Raw genomic sequence first — 18,367 nt, 5'->3', positions numbered from 1 at the left:
GCATCTTAGCAACTTTGAATGCATTTTTCTTGCTGGAAGCATTACTTCTGACCTGGAAAGAAGGTTTTCAACTTTCCGCAACTATCGTTACGTACTTCTATTCAGAAATAATGCTGGCTAACCACTGCCTAGATGAAGAAGAGCAGCTCTTATTACCATCGGGTTCTCTGCTCCGCGCAAGCAGGATGCACATGCAAAGAGCTAAGTTACATGCTCTGCGACACATATTGATGCATGATCCTTCACCGAGTATGTATAATATATCGGGTCCATACGGGTCCATACAATAAGTATCGTAGTAATTCAGTCACCACAGGCAGTGGTATATATTTTCATTAAGCTGATATCAGTATTTCATCAAACCATGACATTGCTCATGACAGCATAAACTCGGGAATGTCAAAATCGAGCCAATTCCAATCATACAACGCCTGCGACAAATCGCCCCCCGGCCACTGAGAATCAAGAAACGCACCATCCATACCCGGAGGAGCTTCATCAGATTCAGCAACGGCACCATCGACTTGAGAATATTGCTGCGGCTCAGCACGGCCGGCTTCATTTGATGGCTCTCCTCGCCTCTTGGCGGCCTCGAATTTCTGCCGGTAGTCCCACAATGCTTGGATGCCTCCCTGTGCGGATACGTCGTACGAGATGTAGTATTCGAAAATGGCAGCGGCCTGCTCCCATGAGGTCTTGTTCGGCTCTTGATTCAGGTCCACGCTCAGTTCAGGAATCAAGCTAGCTGCCAAGAGCGTTGTTGCCGAGCCCATTGTCACTTGAGAAAGTCAGCTAGTTTGCAGATGATACTGGTAGCTGCATGTTGGTTACCTCGTAACGTGTGCCACGTCGAAGCTCGCCACACGGTGGAGATATGTCGGTGTACCTGGTCAAGGACACTTCGTGCCGTGAGGACACAAAGCTCATTGACGTCGTTGAGAAGACCCATGGTTAGGTTTGAACAGTGGCCCGTCTTTGCTCTCCGTAGCTCCGAGCGTATGGCTGGACTTGCAACTGTCGCTAACAAGCAAGGGCGGAGAATAGTGAGCCTGACGTATAGGGATCTAAAGAAGCATTAGTATCGAGGAACAGTATTATTAAAGTATGTCAGCCTACCGTGTCCTCATGATTTGCCCCTGAATCTGAAAGCATTCGTCCACAGCATGTGCATTCGCCTCCTGCAGATGGCTGGGCAAATTGCCAAGTAGCTCTTCCAACTTATTGCAGTACGTTGGCATTTCGCTGACGTATCTTGTCAGGAGCGAAGTCGAGCCCTGCTCTACCAGGCTTTGGAAAACAAGATGTATGCTGTCGGCAATTTCTTTTGGCACGTCAGACAGTCGACGATAGTACTGAAAGAAGTCCAGCATTGATGGCTTGTCGGACGGCTGAGAACCTTCGCCTACTTCTGCCAGATATTCATCATCAATTGGTTGTGGTATCGGTACCATGTTGGGCCCGCCTTGCCCGCTCACAATGTTCCAGCCAAACGTGAACGATGATATCCTGTTCCTGATTAGCAAAGACTTCCAGGAATACACCATCAAGCGAGGCTAACTTGTCCATGATGACCAGAACATGCCACACTCTGCGTCTCATCTCCCGCTCCAGCTGGCCCATGGACTCTGGAGCATCTTTATGGAGCCCAAGCCCATGGGCAACTCTTTGGGCGATCCCAAGCGTGCTCCAGCACCGCGAGGCAAAGGATGTGTACTGCAAGTAGATGATTCTCAGGATAAAAAGCTGCATGACCTCAAAAGAGTATGAGTCCAGTGTTTCCGCCGATATCAAACGGACCGATCTCTTATACAACGACTCAGAATCTCGCTTCCTGCAGTTGGCAGGACAGTGTTCGGACCGCTGGCAGCCAATAGCCAGGACGATGTTGATCGTCGCGAGCAAGAGGATGTCGCTGCCTGTGTATTTTGACAGCGAGAGAGATGCCGTCGACTTCCATAAGTTGTCGTACTTTTTCATAAACGTCGGCCGATGCAGCACGGGGAAGATAATATGGGAATAGCGGAAATATGTGGCTATGAGAGAGTCGGCTAGCTTTTTCGCAGGTAAAAGAAGGGCGTCCATATCCAATCGCACATCGTCTGCATTGGAAACTGTAAAACCTATTGGGTCATTAAGAAACGATTTGCTCAAAGACGGTTTGCTGGCGGGCGTCGAGGCTTTGCTGCACGGTTCAATCGAGGCAATGACTCGATTGATGAAGGAATGCGTTGAAGGTGGACCAAACGCGGCTTCGTCTTGACAGACGCTGTCTCTCTCTTCATCGGTCTTCTCGTGATGAGCAACTATGCTGTCTCCCTTGCCGGTGCTTTCTGCCCATGGCTCGATAGGATGTGTAGGCTCAGGAGAGCGTGTCACAACTGAAGCGCCATGTGTACTGAGCACCGGGGTGCTGATGGGAGCTGAGTTACTAGGAGGCAAACTCGGCTCTTGTCTTGATGTGACTGCATGTTAGGATTCACTTGGTGATGAAGCCATGTAAGAGTAGGCATACCGGATCGATACGATCTTGTGCGGCCCAGGTCGAGCATTCTCGTAAGCGCACTGTTCAGAACGGCCTCTGCTCAAGCAAGCCAAGCAAGACGGCCGATTTCCATCGCACTTTGACTTCCTGGCGCGACACGGCTCACAAGAAGTTCTAAGCCTGTGGCGTCTCCGGCGGGGGATGTCCAGCGAGGGCATGAGCGGCTTCTCTTCCATTGTCCGAGGCAGCCAACTGATGTCTTCCGATATAGGTGCGGTGATAAAGATTGATTTGCGAGCTTTGAAGCGCGGAGTTATATCATGGAGGAGGAGAAAAGAAGCAGTGTAGTGTATAAAGAATGACGAGGATCGAGGAGGATGGCGAGAGATGAATCACAAGGAGGAACGTCCGAACTAGGGTGGAATTGTAGGAAATAAGCTGGGTTTCCGATTGGCCAGAGGCCACTTGGCAGGAGATAAGACGCACTTGTGATTGGCTCGTGATCCTTTGAAGGTGCTCTTGAAAGCTGATTGGACTGCCTCAGACCAGATGTTGGCCGGATAGAGTCAGGGTGTCGGATATAGCCATCAAATATAATACTGAACCGAGTTGATATAAAGGGCATGAAAGGGACCTAATACTCTGTCGATGATCATGCTTCTACTGTATGTCGAGATCGATCATATTTACATACAAAGATGGTCTCTGAGAAGGATATCAAAACATCAGGCGGAGTCCAAACTCCCGACGACTGCGGTTCTACAGATCTCGGCTCTCAAAATGGAGCTGTGAACACAGAAAAATCCACCGAAGAAGACCAGGAGGTCAAGGACGGCGGTTACGGCTGGTGAGATTACTTGTTCCCTCATGGACTACCAACAGTCGCTCACACATGCCCTCCAGGGTGATTGTCGCAGCAGTTTGCCTTATCTTAGCGCATTCATTTGGCATAAATTCCGTGGGTAATATCATCCATATCCACTACACGGTCTGCTAATGATATATGCCTAGATGTTTGGCGTTTTTTTGGCGTTCTATCTCAAGTCCAATACCTACCCCGGAGCTACTCCCTTGCAGTTTGCTTTCATCGGAGGTCTATGCTTCTCCGTCGGTATGTACTTGTCGTTTGATACTATCGTACGCGAAATCATCTAATGCATCATCAGCTTTCCTAGTCCCCCCCTTCGCGGCCCTCCTCTCCCGCCGGCTGGGTGTGCGAATATCCGTCATCATTGGAGGATCTTTCATATCGTACGTCCTGGCCTCATACTCCTCGCCGGATTCCAGCTAACTTCATTCAGAGGCGCCTACATCGCAGCATCCTTCTCCAAAACCATCTGGCAGCTCATCCTCAGCCAGGGCGTCTGCTACGGCATCGGAATGGGCATCTGTTTCATTGGCACGGCTTCCATCGTGCCTCAGTATTTTACAAAGAACCGCTCTTTAGCAGTGGGCATAGCCACCGGCGGAACCGGATTGGGAGGCCTGACATACAGCCTCGCCGCAAATGCAATGATCCAGCGCCTGAGTGTTCAATGGACGTTTCGAATCATGGCCATCATCTGCTTTGTCGTCATCACGGCGAGCGCTCTGTTTCTCAAGGATCGCAACGAGAAAGAAAAAGCCACAGCGAAAGCGTTGGAGTGGAAGCTTTTCAAAATGCTCGACTTTTGGCTGTTTCTCGGATGGCTGTGGCTGTCTAGCCTGGGCTATGTCGTCGTCGTCTTTTCGCTTTCCGCCTATGCTCAAGAGGTTGGGTTCTCAGCTGAGCAGGGCTCACTGGTCTCTGCAATGTTTAATCGTATGTTCAAGGAATCGCCCCCTTTGGCAACTTGACAACTGATGACTCCCTTCCAGTTTCGACCGGTATTGGCCGCCCAATCATTGGCCTCCTATGCGACAGGTTCGGCGAAATTCGAATAACCACAATAGGCACCTTGATCTCAACTCTAATCACCTTCTTCATCTGGATTTTCGGAGGAAAGGCCTATGGCGGGCTGCTTGTGTACGGACTTCTGGGCATGTTTCCAAGCCTCCTGTGGGCTACATTCGTGGTCGTAGCCGCAAAAGTGTTTGGATTAAAGATGATGCCTGCCGGTAAGTGGCAATGAAGCCGCATGAGAGCTGGGTTACGAGATACTGACCTTATGGGTTAGCTATATCGCTCTCCATCTTGACTCTGGCACTCCCCTATACCTTTGCGGAGGCGATCGGGCTGAGCTTGCGAAAGTCTGGCCCGAATGGATTTCTGGATGTGCAAATCTTTGCCGGCGTCATGTTTGCCGCATCGACTGTTTGCTGTAGGTTCACGCGTAGCTGCAAGCTGACAATGGCTGACGAAAGTTGATTGCAGGTTTGGCTCTCGCTATGAGGAAGGATGAATTATTCCGCAAATGATGCGATGCTCAGGTAATTGATGGACAAAGTCCTTAGGGAAGATAGACTGCATATCTAGTGTTGTTTGGGATTTGTATGGTGTGATCCATCCGCTCCACGATTGGAGATTGACAATGAGGGAAGAATTTGGTATTATAGACTTTAGACGCATACAACTACAGGGAATTCAATATCATTTAATCGAAAGGATCATGTGTCTATGAAGAGATATGGATCTGACGTGGCATTATTCTGGCTGAAAGCTCAAAGCAGCGAATTGATATTGTCGTCTTTGCTGCTGATTTTCTAGATTTCTGCAAATAGTATGTCTTTTGCGTTTTCCGAGAGTATCTCATATTGACAACAGCTCCTAGAAGACGGATCATGCGTGAAGAACTCATCAAGCAACGCCGCCATGCTATGATTCGAGATACCACCAGCCAGTCGCAAATAATGCTGATTAGTTACCGCCGTATCATTAACCCAAGCATTCGATCCATCAGTTGCAGTAACGTTGTTATAGCCAGATGTGTTCGCGTACTCGAGCATCGGCCGGATGCCAAGCTTGGAAAGAAAGTCAAGGCCCAAGATCCCATAAAGCGTCGTGATAGGATCCCACGATGGACGGGTAGTAGAACCACGGCCGACATACCACTGATAAGCGCTCAGAACAGGAGAATCAGGAGGAGATCGCTGCACGAGGTTTTGCCCAGAGAAGATGTTTCCGCCAAGCTCTGAACCCGAGTACGTGATGTTGACACTCTTCGGCCAGTGGCGAACAACGTATGCGGTGCTTTCAGGATCGACGCCGCCAAAGTTGTACTCCCAGCCCGAGGGATATTCTCCGCCCATGATGACAAGTTCGCTGACTTTTCTCGCGGCAAGCTCCAAGCCGGACAAGTGGCTGATGTGGTCCGCCTCGGATTTGAGAAGATTGGCAAGATTGGTGAGGAAGCCGACGGAGATGATGTGAATGCTTTTGTCATCGGCAGAGCTCAAGATGGTGCGATAGAGCTCCAGGGGAGTTGGAGTTGAAAAGGCAGAATCGAGCTTCCGAGGCCAGTGATATGCCACCTTGCTGGCATATTCGCCGTATCTGAGGCGGTCAGAAGCCATTTAAAAGCAGGATATTCGATCAAGACTGACAGATAGTCGACGCTGTCAAAAAAGGCATCGTTGTTGATTGGTCGAAAGGCTGCAATTGGGACGTCATTCCCATAATAAGTGCAGAGCGCCTCACAGCCGTCAGCATCTTCCTCTGTCTGGGCACGATCTGATACGTCTCGTACGTACACTTGCTGCCAAAGGTCCGTAATGAGACGGCGTATTGAGCACGATGCCTCTTAGATCTGCCAGGCCGCAGTTGTGCAAAAGATTGGCAATTGCCAACGCCCCGACATCGTCAACATCGCTGAAGAGATCCGTGTCGATGATGATGGGCTGGCGTCCGTTGGCCGAATTGCCTGCAGCCTCTACCACTCTGACGAGGCTCTCAGCCGTCAGTATCAAGAAAGAAATGAGGCGCATCTCATCCGGCGGCCCCGTTCCGATGTCAATGTTCGAGAAGGATGGACGCCTGTCCGAGCCGTGAGACGCTACCCCGCATGAGGTGCAAGACAATTGTGGAGGGTTGCATCCATCGCAATGTGAAGGAGACGAGATAACTAATCACAGCCATCAGCGCTCGTGCTACAAGAAAAGGAGCGGCTGTCTAGCACCATAATCTACTTAGGTATTGAGCAGCCAAAGGTTCAAAATATGAGGTAAATAGACACTCATGGTTTTTACGAGAAATAGAAGCTCATGGCAAGAATAGAGCGATATAGACATAATAACAGAGAGTAGTAATCTTCTACTTTGAAGAGTAGCAATAGTAAGTATACGCATTCGCTATATCAATGGTCAGTGTCCGTGGCAAGCCGGGATATCCGCCTCGGATCTGCCCCCTTCATAAGTGTCTGACGACCGCAATACGGAACTTGACAGCCTTGGGGTTCTGCAACAGCGTTGTTCAGCAAAATATCATATTCCCAGCTCGCATCATTATAAATCAATTCATATGAGTATGCCGAGGCCATTCGATCCCATACTTCGATTAGGTGAATTCACCATTTGCAAGTCAATGTCGAAGCTCCATACGTCCGATACCACTGGACATTCCCCTGACAGTTCACATTTCCTTTTTCTTTCTGTGTTCTCTTTCTGGAGGCCAGGGTGTAAGCCACCTTGGAGAAAGATGCGCGTATTGGCTCGTCGGTGGCTGTGGAGACTTGAGGCTTCTACGGCAAGCCACTTCGGAGTGACAACGGGCAGACTTGCAAACACGCTTTAATAGAGAGAGAGCATCTTATTCATATTTATCCCAACAATTTGTGCTCTCAACAAGCTGTTGAAGTTTTCTTATGGCTACTTGACCATGAAGTTTCCGGGGAATCCCAAACTTCTCAAGAAATAAGACTCCCAACTACCACCATCATGAAAGAACTGCCCAAAGACGGGGTCTAGCGACTTGACTCCAGAATCCCAACGAGTGGAGCCGCTACCATAGAGTCTGGCGGGATAAAGATGGCGGAGTTTGTTCGACGTGGCTTAAACCAGAACAAGACCGGATGGCGTTGAAAGAGCCTCATTAGCGTCCCAAGATCTCGGAGTAACTCTCAACTTTATTCAAAGTGACGGTCCTTTTGCTGCCAATTCTGCAGATCAACTTGCTTCACAGAGCTCAGCTGGTCATCAGAATCCGAGGGCTCGTCACATTCTCTGGAGAGAGATCTGCCTCAGCTCGTATCAACTGCATGGGCAAAGAGTGAATCTTCAAAGGACATATTAACCAGTTCCCCCTTATTCGCGGACGCATCCAAAACGGCACTATCTGATAGCCGAGCTCGGGAATACTTACAGACACCACCTAGACCGACACAAGCCTCGCCTCCTGGCATTGTTGGGCCACCAATGAGAAGATGTGTGTGACTTCTCCAGATTTTGGGGATGGCGGCCCCATTTGAACCGAACATGTATGTATCTTATGCTCCAAACAAGGTTCTCCCAGCGTGACCAAACGAAACAGCTGCAAATCAGAAAGCATCATCAGATAAAGGTGGCTCTTCCTTCTCTGTAACACAACGTCTCCAGACGCCACTCCAGCCGCAATCACCATCTTGAAAACGCTTATTCCATCAAGATGCAACCTTCTCACGACCTCATCCACACATATGAGCCCTCTCCGCGTTTCTTATTTCCCCAGCTCTCCCATGTCCTCAACACATCCCGGGGGCTTAAATAATACACGCCACAATCATAAAGGGATAACTTCAGCTTGCTTCTTTAGAAGAGGCGCCGATTCGCTACCCGACCCCCCTCCCAGCATTTGAGGCTCAGGCTTTAACTAGTGACGCCTCGAATCTAACGGCCGTCTACACTGCAGATCGCCCCAAACCTTCCTCTAGCCATAGGCTTTCCCTCTTTCACACTCGTCTCTCTTTCTCTGAAGAGGGGAGCACCATCCTATATAAGCCGTGCTTCATCCCATCTCACAGTCCTTGACGTCTCACTTTATCTCTTGTAACAACAACGCCCCAAATATCTCAAGCACAATGCGTTTCTCCGAGAAGCTCGGTTTCAAACGACCCGCCGATGAAGCCGGCGCTTCATGGGTCGCCATCCTCATGGGCTTCTTCGTCGCTTTCGGCGGTATTCTCTACGGGTATACCCCCCCTTATCCAATATCTTCAATCATCATCTTGCTAACACAAACTGCCACAGATACGACACTGGTACAATTTCTGGAATCATGGCCATGCCATACTTCAAGGATCTCTTCAGCACGGGATACCGCAACCCCAATGGCGAGCTCGACATCACTGCCGCCCAGGAGAGCGCAATCGTTTCCATTCTGTCGGCTGGTACTTTCTTTGGTGCTCTTGCCTCCCCCCTGCTGGCTGATTTCCTGGGCCGCCGCCCTGCCTTGATGATCTCGACTTGGGTCTTCAACCTGGGTGTCATTCTCCAAACCATCGCAACTGCAATCCCCATGTTCCTCGCTGGTCGCTTCTTCGCCGGTTTCGGTGTCGGTCTCATCTCCGCCCTGAGTAAGTTGGCTTTCCCACCTCCTCTCGTCGTCCCCCCAGCTAAACAACCACCAGTTCCCCTCTACCAGTCCGAAACAGCACCCAAATGGATCCGCGGCGCCATCGTCGGCGCCTACCAACTAGCCATCACAATCGGCCTCCTCCTCGCCGCCGTCGTCAACAACGCCACGGCCAAGCGCCCCGACTCAGGCAGCTACCGCATCCCCATCGCCGTGCAATTCGCCTGGTCCCTCGTGCTCTTCATCGGCATGGCCTTCCTCCCCGAGACGCCGCGCTTCCTCGTCCGCTCCGGCAAGCTCGACAAGGCCCGGGCCGCCCTCTCGCGCATCCGCCGCCTCCGCCCGGAGCACGAGGCCCTCGCCGCCGAGCTCGGCCAGATCCAGGCCAACCTCGAGGCCGAGAGCTGCGTCCGCAAAGCCACGTACGCAGACTGCTTCCGCCGCCCCATGCTCAAGCGCCAGTTCACCGGCATGGCCCTCCAGGCGCTGCAGCAGCTGACGGGCATCAACTTCATCTTCTACTACGGAACGCGGTACTTTCAGAATTCGGGGGTCAGCAGTGGATTCACCATTGGGATGGTTACGGCTGGCATCAACGTCGCCTCGACCATCCCCGGTTTGCTCGCCATCGACCGCTGGGGCCGCCGCCCTCTGCTCCTCCTCGGCGCCATCGGAATGTGCGTCTCACAGCTCATCGTCGCCGTCATCGGCACAATCTCAACCGGCCAACGCCCCAACGGGGAGATCTTCGTCAAGAACCTCGGCGGCCAGCAGGCGGCCGTCGCCTTCGTCTGCATCTTCATCGCCTTCTTCGCCAGCACCTGGGGCCCCCTCGCGTGGGTCGTCACCGGAGAGATCTACCCATTGTCAACTCGAGCAAAGGCCCTGAGCATGACCACGGCCACTAACTGGCTGCTCAACTGGGCCATTGCCTACTCCACCCCCTACCTCGTCAACTACGGCCCGGGCTACGCCAACCTGCAGTCCAAGATCTTCTTCGTCTGGTTCGGCGCCTGCTTCCTCTGCATCGCCCTCGTCTGGTTCTTCATCTACGAGACCAAGGGCCTCAGCCTGGAGGAGGTCGACGAGCTCTACGCGGAGGTCAAGGTCGCCCGCAAGTCCACCACCTGGAAGCCCACCCAGCGCTTGGACGCTGTGGCTCCTGGAAGTCCTAGTGGGGAGTCAAAGGAAGAGTCTGGTCCAAAGGAGGCGAGTCCTCATGTTGAAGACCAAGGAGTTGAGCTTCAGGTCTAAGATTCTAGGGGAGATTGAAGGGGGGACGCAAGATGAAGATGAAAAGGTGAAGGTGGAGGAAGGTGAGGGAAGGCGGAAGGTGAAGAAAAGTGAACAAGGTGAAGACGAAAAGGGATGCTGTCAAACAGGCGTATGGCGTCAGACTTCATACGTGGTGAGGATGGGGAAGCCATGTACTCCTTTTCGGGACTTTTTGTTTTGTGATTTTTCTGTTTTGTTTGATTCCACAGACTTGGTGTATGATACCCCAAAAATCTGTTTCGAGGCTGTTTGATGCTCGCTCTGGTTTAGTTCCCTGCTTTTGTGGCCGGGGGAGGTGTTTGCTGTCAGGGGACAGTAGCCGATGTTGAGTAATGGAAGGTCTTTGTATTACTAGGTACTAGTTAGAGAGACATGTTGCGAGTTCGCTTAGAGATGTCTCCAACTTGGTGCTGTGAATTTCACATGTGTTAGCATCCGAATCCGAGCCTCAGAAGAGCAGTTCTCGCTAACCTGGAACATCAATCTAGGCAAGTCTATCAAACTTCATCTCGCCATCCTCTTAGTAACCGTGCAATATTTAGCTCTATATCATTGTTCAAAGCTACTCAAATGGTTACTTCCTCCTTATATGAGAAATGAACTTACGTTTATATGCCACTGAAAGTAGTAAACATTAGTTTGCGTCTCTTGGCTTTCCAGTTTGCCCAGAGCATTATCCGAGGGGTCTACGACACCAGCTCATCATTTTGACCAGGCCTTATTATTGCCTTTGGCAATCAATCAGCTCAAGGTCTCTTTATAGCTGCATAACCGTGATCTAGTACATTTTTAATGCGCAGTGGAATTATGCAGCCAGCTAACACATATGGAAGCGATGTGAGGCGTATGCAAACGGTGGCCTAGGCAAGCCTGCGTGCGAAGATTGCACAAGCAATCTACCTCTGCCGAAACTCTAGCTTTTCATTCGTACTTGTACATCATTATGATAAACGAGTGAGCTAGAGCATATATTTCTATAGAGAGCTGTCTAGGAAAAGAGACCAAAACAAACAAACAAACGGAAACCGGTGATCGGTCCCTTGGTGTTGTGGGCTGTTGGCTCGCTTCAAGACTGCCGATACCGTGAAGAAGAACCAGTGAAGAATACATAATTCGCCAAGGGCATAGATGATATCTCACGCCAATGAAAGGAGACGTACTACATCATCAAGACCTTGGATTCGTTGGGTATTCTGCATGCAGATCGTGTTCGGCACTCCCAGGTTACGCAGTAGATGAAGGGGGCATTCCACTCATGGGTCCGCTGGGGAAAGTGCCATTGCCAGTGCCGTTGCCACCCGGACCGCCAGGGCCGCCGCCACCGATCGAGTTACCGGTGGAGTGACCGCCGTCCTCAGCGAGATAGGCGGCAACGCCGTAGTACGAGGAGGTGGAATAATCGGCAGATCCATTGATACCAATCTGGATCCATGCAAAGAGTCCGTCGGTGATGTCCTCGCCTAGGTAAAGGTACTCGGGGAAGGGGTCATAAGAGGCGTCAGCCTGAATAATGGACCACTGATCCTCGTCGTTGGTGGTGCGCTCGGCGGTGTTCGTGTTGTAGGGGTAGGTGGCCTCGACCTCCTCAACTAGGTCTTCGGGGTAGAACAGCTGTCCAATGTGCGCGACGGGAGCATCCCTGGTTATGGAGGTTAGTGCACGGCTCATTGGATTTGATAGGGACATCTTACCAGACGGAGATCGTGCCGTTGGGCTCCAGGGTGGCATTAGTGTGAGCCAACAGATGGGTGTGGATAGCTCGGCCAGAGTAGTGGCCCGGGAAGATGGTCTCGAATGAGACAACGCCCTCGTTGTCGGTCAACTGAACACCACGTAGGTACGTGCTGTTCAAGCCACCCTCGCCAGTAGCGTCGACACCGGAGTAGACGCCGGTAGCATTGCAGTTCCATACATCAACAGCAACGCTAGGTATAGGTTCGCAGGTGTTGATGTCGATGTATTGAACCTCGAGGAACATGTTAATGCCTTCGCAGTACTCCGACTCGAGAACATTGGAGCGGAAATACTCGCCAGCCACATAATAGGGTCCGATGGTGACTTCGGGAGCGAGGATGCAGCTAGTATTGGCGTCGAAGATTTCCGCGAGGGGAGTAAAGGCATCGTAGTTGTAGACACCAGTATTGTTGTGTTCGACAGTTTCCCAGGTCTGGAGATCCTCGAGATCTCGGCGATTCTTGCGGGCAGCTGAGTTTGTTGTTAGTCCTCTGTTTTAAGACNCCCCCCCCCCCCCCCCCCCCCCCCCCCCCCCCCCCCCCCCCCCCCCCCCCCCCCCCCCCCCCCCCCCCCCCCCCCCCCCCTGACTGCTTCAGCCCGACGCTGGATGGATCGTCTCTTGAGAGCGAGAGCACTGGCAGAGTTTCCGCAGGCGGCCAGGGAACGAGCGGCAACGCGTGCGGCGTTGTCACGAGCGACGATTTCACGTTTCATGTGGTCAGCATCGTGCTTCTCACCGGGGTGAGCGGCAACGAAGCCGGCAAAGGCCGCGAGGAAAACCTTGGAGAAAGCAACCATTGTGGCTTAGGAACGTGTATGTGTATGCCTAATAATGTATTAAGCAATGGGGATAGACCAAGAACCAAATGTTATCCGTAGCGACTGAGGTTGGAGGTGACGATCCAAGTGAGCGACAACGGGGATGTTTGCTACCTTTTAAAGGCAGAACTTGACCGTCAATGTTAAAGATTGGACCATGTAGTCGCTAGGCCTCAATGCGTTCACGATGTAACGGCGGTTGAGGATTCGTCATGGCCGCTATTCTCGATAACTGTGCTTTGGAGCCACTCTCCACCATGCGCCGGGGTAAGATCTGTAAACACCGGCATATGACTGGCCTGCGGGCCTTCAAGAGAGGCTCACGGGCTGGCGTCATGCCGTCGAGGCCGGCGCCCGTCCAAGCCTTGCAAGCACTTCGCCACGGCCTTTGCGTAATCCATAGGCAGGAGGTTCAACTCGCATAACTTGACCCAGGGGGAGAAAAGGAGGCTATCGAGATAGTGTTGGTGTAAGTCTTTGCGCGCTACAAGGGTCCAACGTCTACGGGGCCGATGTGGGGGTAAGTTCCCGAAACCGCCAGGGCTGTCAGAGCCGGTGCTGACGCGGCTCTTGCCTCTACGCATAACCATGCTGGAGCTAGGCTAGTAATACTACATGTATACAGGGAAACAAAGACCCAACTATTTCTTGAAAGTCAATTCACCTAGACGTAAAGGAGAGGAGACGAATAAAAGTTGCAAAACGAGGTTTGTTCAGAGCGTCGAATAGACAATACATTATATTGCGTCTCGAGGGAAGTAAAAGCGCAGGTGAAAGGGTCGAGAATAAAAGGGGAAACCGAGGATATCCGCCATGTACGCTCATTTGACATATGGTGGGTATCAACAACTACATACAGTACTTTGCGGTCGATTGGGATCTCTATATGGATCCCAAATAACTTACTGGGTTCTACGTCGACGAATGGCTTGCCTTGAATTCGTAAGCCCATCTTCGAATAGATGACCGGAAGTGACTCGCGCTCTCAAAAGTGACCAACCAGCTAGCAGCGGGAATATCCACGAGTGCTAGCCACTAGGAAACGTCCAATTGCGACCATTGTGCTTTCTATCTTGGTTCACGATGTGAAGAGTCCGGAGACCCATTCTTGCCAAGACCTCCTTAACTGCTAATCCCACGCTTGGTTCCATCCTTATGGAGTCCGCCACGTAAGCCCTGATCCGGAGGGCAATCGTCGTTTGTTGCCATGCAGGCTTGCAGTATTATCTACGTGGTAGTCTTTCGGATAGGCTGAAAGTGCTAGATCAAGAACTGCGCTCAACAACTGATCAACAAGTATCAACAAACGAATTTCTAGGTCAGTTGGCTGAGACACAAACATCTTTATCAACCATGAGAATATCTACTGTAGGCGCCTACTTTGCATTGGCGCTACCCAATCTTTGCTCATCCAGAGGCCCATTCACCTGAGAAGGCGAAACGCGAGGCTGGCTTGGTCGGTCGGTCAACTGACAGATGTGCTTCTGCCATTGAGGCTCGCAAGGTTTGGCATTGCTGGCCAAACGAGCGCGGCGCCTGCGAGAAAGGAGGTTGGCCACGGGCAACCCGAACCGGTCCGTATTGACAGAGCGGAATGAGCTCAAGTACACGACAATCCAAAACGATGCCATGCGTTCTGGCTCCTGATACTGTCTGGGGACCTTACGGTATCGACGGCGAGATGGTTCGCTCGCCACGACCTTCGCGAGTTGAGTCATGGCCAGAAGGGACTTGATTTCTATCTGGACATTGGCCTTATCGATGTCGAGACTTGTGAGCCGCTGTCAAATGCCGCACTCACTATTTGGAACTGCAATGCCACGGGAACAGATTCGGGTTATACCGGCGTTGACCCGGATACTGTCGAGCTTCTCGGTGGGTGGACTACGAGGAGCGACGACACCACAGATGACGAGGCGTTCCTGCGTGGCATTCAAATCACCGATTCGGAAGGCATGGTCGAGCTCCTGACCCTGTTTCCGGGATATTATACATCCAGGACGACACACGTTCATGTCACGGTCCAGGCGAATATTACCAACGGGACCAGCTACTCGGCCAGCGATGTGCAGCATATCGGTCAGCTCTTCTTCGACGAAGATCTTATTGATTCTGTTTACGAGCTCTCTCCATACTCATCCCACTTGAGCACACTAAACCGAACCACCAACGCCGAAGACAGCCTCTACGGAACTGCAACATTCGAGGGCTACAGTGCCATCATTGGTATCACTCGAATCGGTGACGAACTCAGCGACGGTCTCGTTGGATATGTAAGTCGTCTCTCCTCTTCAGCCCCGTTGGAAATTCTTCTAATCTCGCATCATCAGATCACGATTGGTGTCAACACATCTGCAGCTGGCCTAACTACCACTGGAGGCAGTATCAACGTACAGGGGGTCATTCCCACGGTTTCTGTCGACGCTAGCAAGTGTGCGGAAGCTACAGCTATAGATATTGCCGATGGTTACACTTCATAGTCGCTACGTATATATTATCCGAAGGACTAATAGCTTAGCCACTTGCTTTGGCATTGAACGAACAAGTCCTAGGACTTCACTGTCCCAATCCCATGTTTTCCCTGTCTAGGCCGTTCCTTCATTTAACCCAAACTGCATATATCACTTAGAAACTCCAGTTGTAGCCCTTTTCAAGATTTTTGGGACTTGAAGGCGTCAATGACTGGTTTTTTAATCAGATTGAGTGCTCAAATCATAATAGCCATTCGAAATTGGCAAACTCCTGCCACCCGCCTTTGTTAGTTCTGAACTCTGACCATGGCTGGAAGATCAGAGTTGTTATAGAGGATGCCGAATACGGAAGCTTGTGAGCCCGTGAATGGGATACGACATCCGGAATATGGTATGTATCTGAGGCCAGCAAGAGTGACATGCCAATCCAAAACGAAAGCTTTTTGTTTTATCATTGTCACTAACGAAGTCATGTGACCTGTGAGGGAGAGTACCAAGTCTAGCAAAACGACAGTCCAAGAGATGCCGTTGTCAAGACTGTGCTCAGCGGCATACATGGCTAGGCTCACGTTTACTACAACTGGATATTACATTTGGTCTTGTTCCACTAACCAAGACGGTGTAGCGATGGCTCCTCTGCGATGGCCTGTTGCACTTCTGTCTTGGATCAACATCGGCCTAGTAGAAGACGTGGTGATTTGTGATGAGAACATGCTGAATTAGCTCTGCCTTGTTCGACAAGGCCCTGCAGAACTCCGTGCTCGCCGCCAAGAGTCGAAGAGCCGGCCGCGAACTGATACCTATCGCTATACAGTAGAGCACCTCCTGCTGTCGCCGGCTCATTTGGACTGCACTCGCTCAACCCGCGCCCCTCGAGGCCCACTTCCTTCCGGGGAAGGCGGAGTAGAAGACTAACATTCCTTCCTTGTGGGAGAGCTCCACATTATTTATGACCATGCGCTAGCGGCACTGCGATTGGGCTAGTAGATGCAATCGATCGGTAAAGTCGATCACGTGGAGCGTAGGTGAGATGAGTGACGTCGGTAGATGCGAATTTCAGGAGGAGCTTCTGATAGCGGCTCACCGTCACCGTTTGATGGTATACTGTCGAAAGTAAGGAGAGCGGCAGTCTGTGAGGAGGTACCTACTCTCATCCAAGGCCTTGGTCTACGGGTACGGCGTCATCTCCGGTTCGATTACGTACGGCCTTCGCCGGCTTCGCTGTAATCCATAGTCGTTGCGGGAGACGTCTGACAGACGCCTGGTCTGACTTGTGGCCGTGGCCGCAAGGGCTGGCATTGCCAGGGGAATTCTGTGACGCACTATGTGGATGGAAAAGGGAAAGAAGGACGCAGAAGATCAAGGGGGGCCTCGTCCAGATTTATTCTGCCAGGTCAGTCAGGGTTCCGGAGGCAGCAAGGCCGTTTCCAGCATCCAAGGGTTTTCGAAACATGATCAATTTGGGTATTTCATAGCTCAGATAGGATTAAGAGCGGAAAGTGGCCTAACGCACTGTGACAATCCAATCTGCTCACACCTTGAAGTCCTCGTCGCGCTCTTCGTTCTGGGCATCCTAAAGTACCTAGTCATATCAAAGAAGAGTACAGAGGCGCAATCTGGTTTCCTCAAGCTGAATCTAAAGATCATTTACAAGTCATAGAAACTGGGACACGGAAACATCAGAAATATGAGGAGCTATTCTCAATCGCTCCCGCGCCCCGGAAATCCTCATCTAGCTGCTTTCTTGTGTCGATAGAATCTCTTAGATAAGTCTCGTAGACGACATTTGCCATCGACCGGGCAATAAAAACAGTATTCCTAATCTATTCAGGGTCAGATTATGCTCGCGACTGCAGACTTGCCTCTTACCTCGCGGCCGTTCAGTTTCTTCTCTGCCAGGGCCTTGATGATATCGTCGTCACAGACTGCAGGGCCTGCCTCTCTGTTCTGGCTTGTCCGATAAAAAACCGCCACACCGCCTCACGAGCCTCCTTCTTCAGCGGCTCGTACTTTAGATGGAGGTGGGATCCGACTAAGAATTGCACGATCGAATGTCTGCATGCGGTTGGTGGTGAGAAACCTGAACCCTAAGATGGTTGGGCTACAGATGAGGAGGTCCTCTGGTTTGAGCTCTGTTGGTTCGATGTCGACCAGCTTCACAACGTCACAACGCCCCAGAACACTCCATTCGGGTAGCACTTTTTGGACGCGGGGGCATGGGTAGTTCGGCATGTTCTCCTGGAAACAGGCAGAGTCAAGCATGGTATTGAGTGCATCAGGGTCGTCAAACTGGGTCCAAAGCGGTCTTGGGTCGAGTGCCGTAGAGACTGCCTCATCACTGAGGATATCTTTGAGCAACGTCTTCACCTTGTCCACTGGAAGTTGGGGACCAGAAGCATGAACAGGCTCATCTACTGTGTAGTCCTTAGAGGATGGGGCTCGTGGAGGGTAAAGGTCCTCTCTGATTCGCCGCCTTCACTTGGTCTTTAACAGGGTTTGTCTGGCGACATGGGCAGAGCAGCGTGGATGTTGTCACCTGCTATTGTGTGTGCTTGTGGACGAACGGAGCTCGTAACAGGCCCACAGGCTCTTTATGTTGTTCGACAGGGCTACTGACGCTCGGCTTGTCGGATGTGTCCTTGCAAGATTGATCCGTCGTGTGCGGTGCAGTATCGTCATTGAAGGCGGCCATGGTGAAGTTCGATGTGTGGGCAGCAAGGCAAGACATTATGGAAACATGGAGTTCTAGTGCAACTATGGTGAAATGATGATGGAGCATGAGAGGCGGACATGTTTTTCGGGGAGCAACTGACGTTCTTATACTTTTCAGACATCTAGTTCGGGCCGCATCCCGAACCGTAGATGGAATGATATCAATTTCACCTTTCCCAATATGTTCATATGCATTGGAGGGTCATCTATCTTTAGGGGTTTGAGATCTGGGGTCCAAGTCTTGTTTTCAGGGGTTAGCGGCTTTTCAACCGGCTTCCCTTCGTCAGGAACTGGTCGAGTGTCTTTGGAACTCAGGGCCGGCTTCAAATGCTTAGAAAAGTAGTTCGTGTGTCCTTTCCACGCTTCATTGACTTACCTTAGCTGTCCTGATCTTCCACTTTATCGTGCGTT

At 51.3% G+C, this 18,367-nt stretch overlaps 7 protein-coding genes across 7 annotated transcripts; 3 read left to right on the top strand and 4 right to left on the bottom strand.

The window, feature by feature from the left end:
* Positions 1-374: 374 nt before the first annotated feature.
* Positions 375-2,780, bottom strand: CCMA1212_008464 (uncharacterized protein; the record flags this gene model as incomplete). Its single annotated transcript, XM_073705596.1, is given in 5 exon segments — positions 375-778; positions 832-1,064; positions 1,117-1,506; positions 1,559-2,462; positions 2,481-2,780. The coding sequence occupies 5 exon segments, from the start codon at positions 2,716-2,718 to the stop codon at positions 375-377; spliced, it is 2,169 nt and encodes a 722-aa protein (XP_073555937.1). The 5' UTR covers positions 2,719-2,780.
* Positions 2,781-3,180: 400 nt separating this feature from the next.
* Positions 3,181-4,829, top strand: CCMA1212_008463 (putative transporter MCH2; the record flags this gene model as incomplete). The annotated part of the gene is made up of 7 exons (XM_073705595.1): positions 3,181-3,329; positions 3,386-3,440; positions 3,494-3,593; positions 3,649-3,733; positions 3,784-4,283; positions 4,340-4,579; positions 4,639-4,829. The coding sequence occupies 7 exons, from the start codon at positions 3,181-3,183 to the stop codon at positions 4,827-4,829; spliced, it is 1,320 nt and encodes a 439-aa protein (XP_073555939.1).
* A 335-nt stretch (positions 4,830-5,164) lies between these two features.
* CCMA1212_008462 (uncharacterized protein) lies at positions 5,165-6,385 on the bottom strand (the record flags this gene model as incomplete). The annotated part of the gene is made up of 3 exons (XM_073705594.1): positions 5,165-5,954; positions 6,005-6,053; positions 6,148-6,385. 3 exons carry the CDS (start codon positions 6,383-6,385, stop codon positions 5,165-5,167), a joined length of 1,077 nt encoding a protein of 358 aa, XP_073555938.1.
* Positions 6,386-8,451: 2,066 nt separating this feature from the next.
* On the top strand, positions 8,452-10,199 carry CCMA1212_008461 (uncharacterized protein; the record flags this gene model as incomplete). Its single annotated transcript, XM_073705593.1, has 2 exons — positions 8,452-8,561; positions 8,621-10,199. 2 exons carry the CDS (start codon positions 8,452-8,454, stop codon positions 10,197-10,199), a joined length of 1,689 nt encoding a protein of 562 aa, XP_073555920.1.
* Positions 10,200-11,444: 1,245 nt separating this feature from the next.
* CCMA1212_008460 (uncharacterized protein) lies at positions 11,445-12,668 on the bottom strand (the record flags this gene model as incomplete). The annotated part of the gene is made up of 3 exons (XM_073705592.1): positions 11,445-11,859; positions 11,912-12,425; positions 12,662-12,668. 3 exons carry the CDS (start codon positions 12,666-12,668, stop codon positions 11,445-11,447), a joined length of 936 nt encoding a protein of 311 aa, XP_073555940.1.
* Positions 12,669-14,397: 1,729 nt separating this feature from the next.
* Positions 14,398-15,227, top strand: CCMA1212_008459 (uncharacterized protein; the record flags this gene model as incomplete). The annotated part of the gene is made up of 4 exons (XM_073705591.1): positions 14,398-14,457; positions 14,498-15,046; positions 15,104-15,163; positions 15,222-15,227. The coding sequence occupies 4 exons, from the start codon at positions 14,398-14,400 to the stop codon at positions 15,225-15,227; spliced, it is 675 nt and encodes a 224-aa protein (XP_073555773.1).
* Positions 15,228-16,775: 1,548 nt separating this feature from the next.
* CCMA1212_008458 (uncharacterized protein) lies at positions 16,776-17,936 on the bottom strand (the record flags this gene model as incomplete). Its single annotated transcript, XM_073705590.1, has 4 exons — positions 16,776-16,817; positions 17,114-17,186; positions 17,229-17,717; positions 17,809-17,936. 4 exons carry the CDS (start codon positions 17,934-17,936, stop codon positions 16,776-16,778), a joined length of 732 nt encoding a protein of 243 aa, XP_073555774.1.
* Positions 17,937-18,367: the final 431 nt, after the last annotated feature.

Source organism: Trichoderma ghanense, assembly GCF_004382785.1.
Source record: "Trichoderma ghanense strain CCMA-1212 chromosome Unknown scaffold_12, whole genome shotgun sequence".
NCBI classification, from domain to species: Eukaryota; Fungi; Ascomycota; class Sordariomycetes; order Hypocreales; family Hypocreaceae; genus Trichoderma; species Trichoderma ghanense.
Note: the sequence above shows the minus strand (reverse complement) of the source record. Positions and strands in the feature narration are given on the sequence as shown.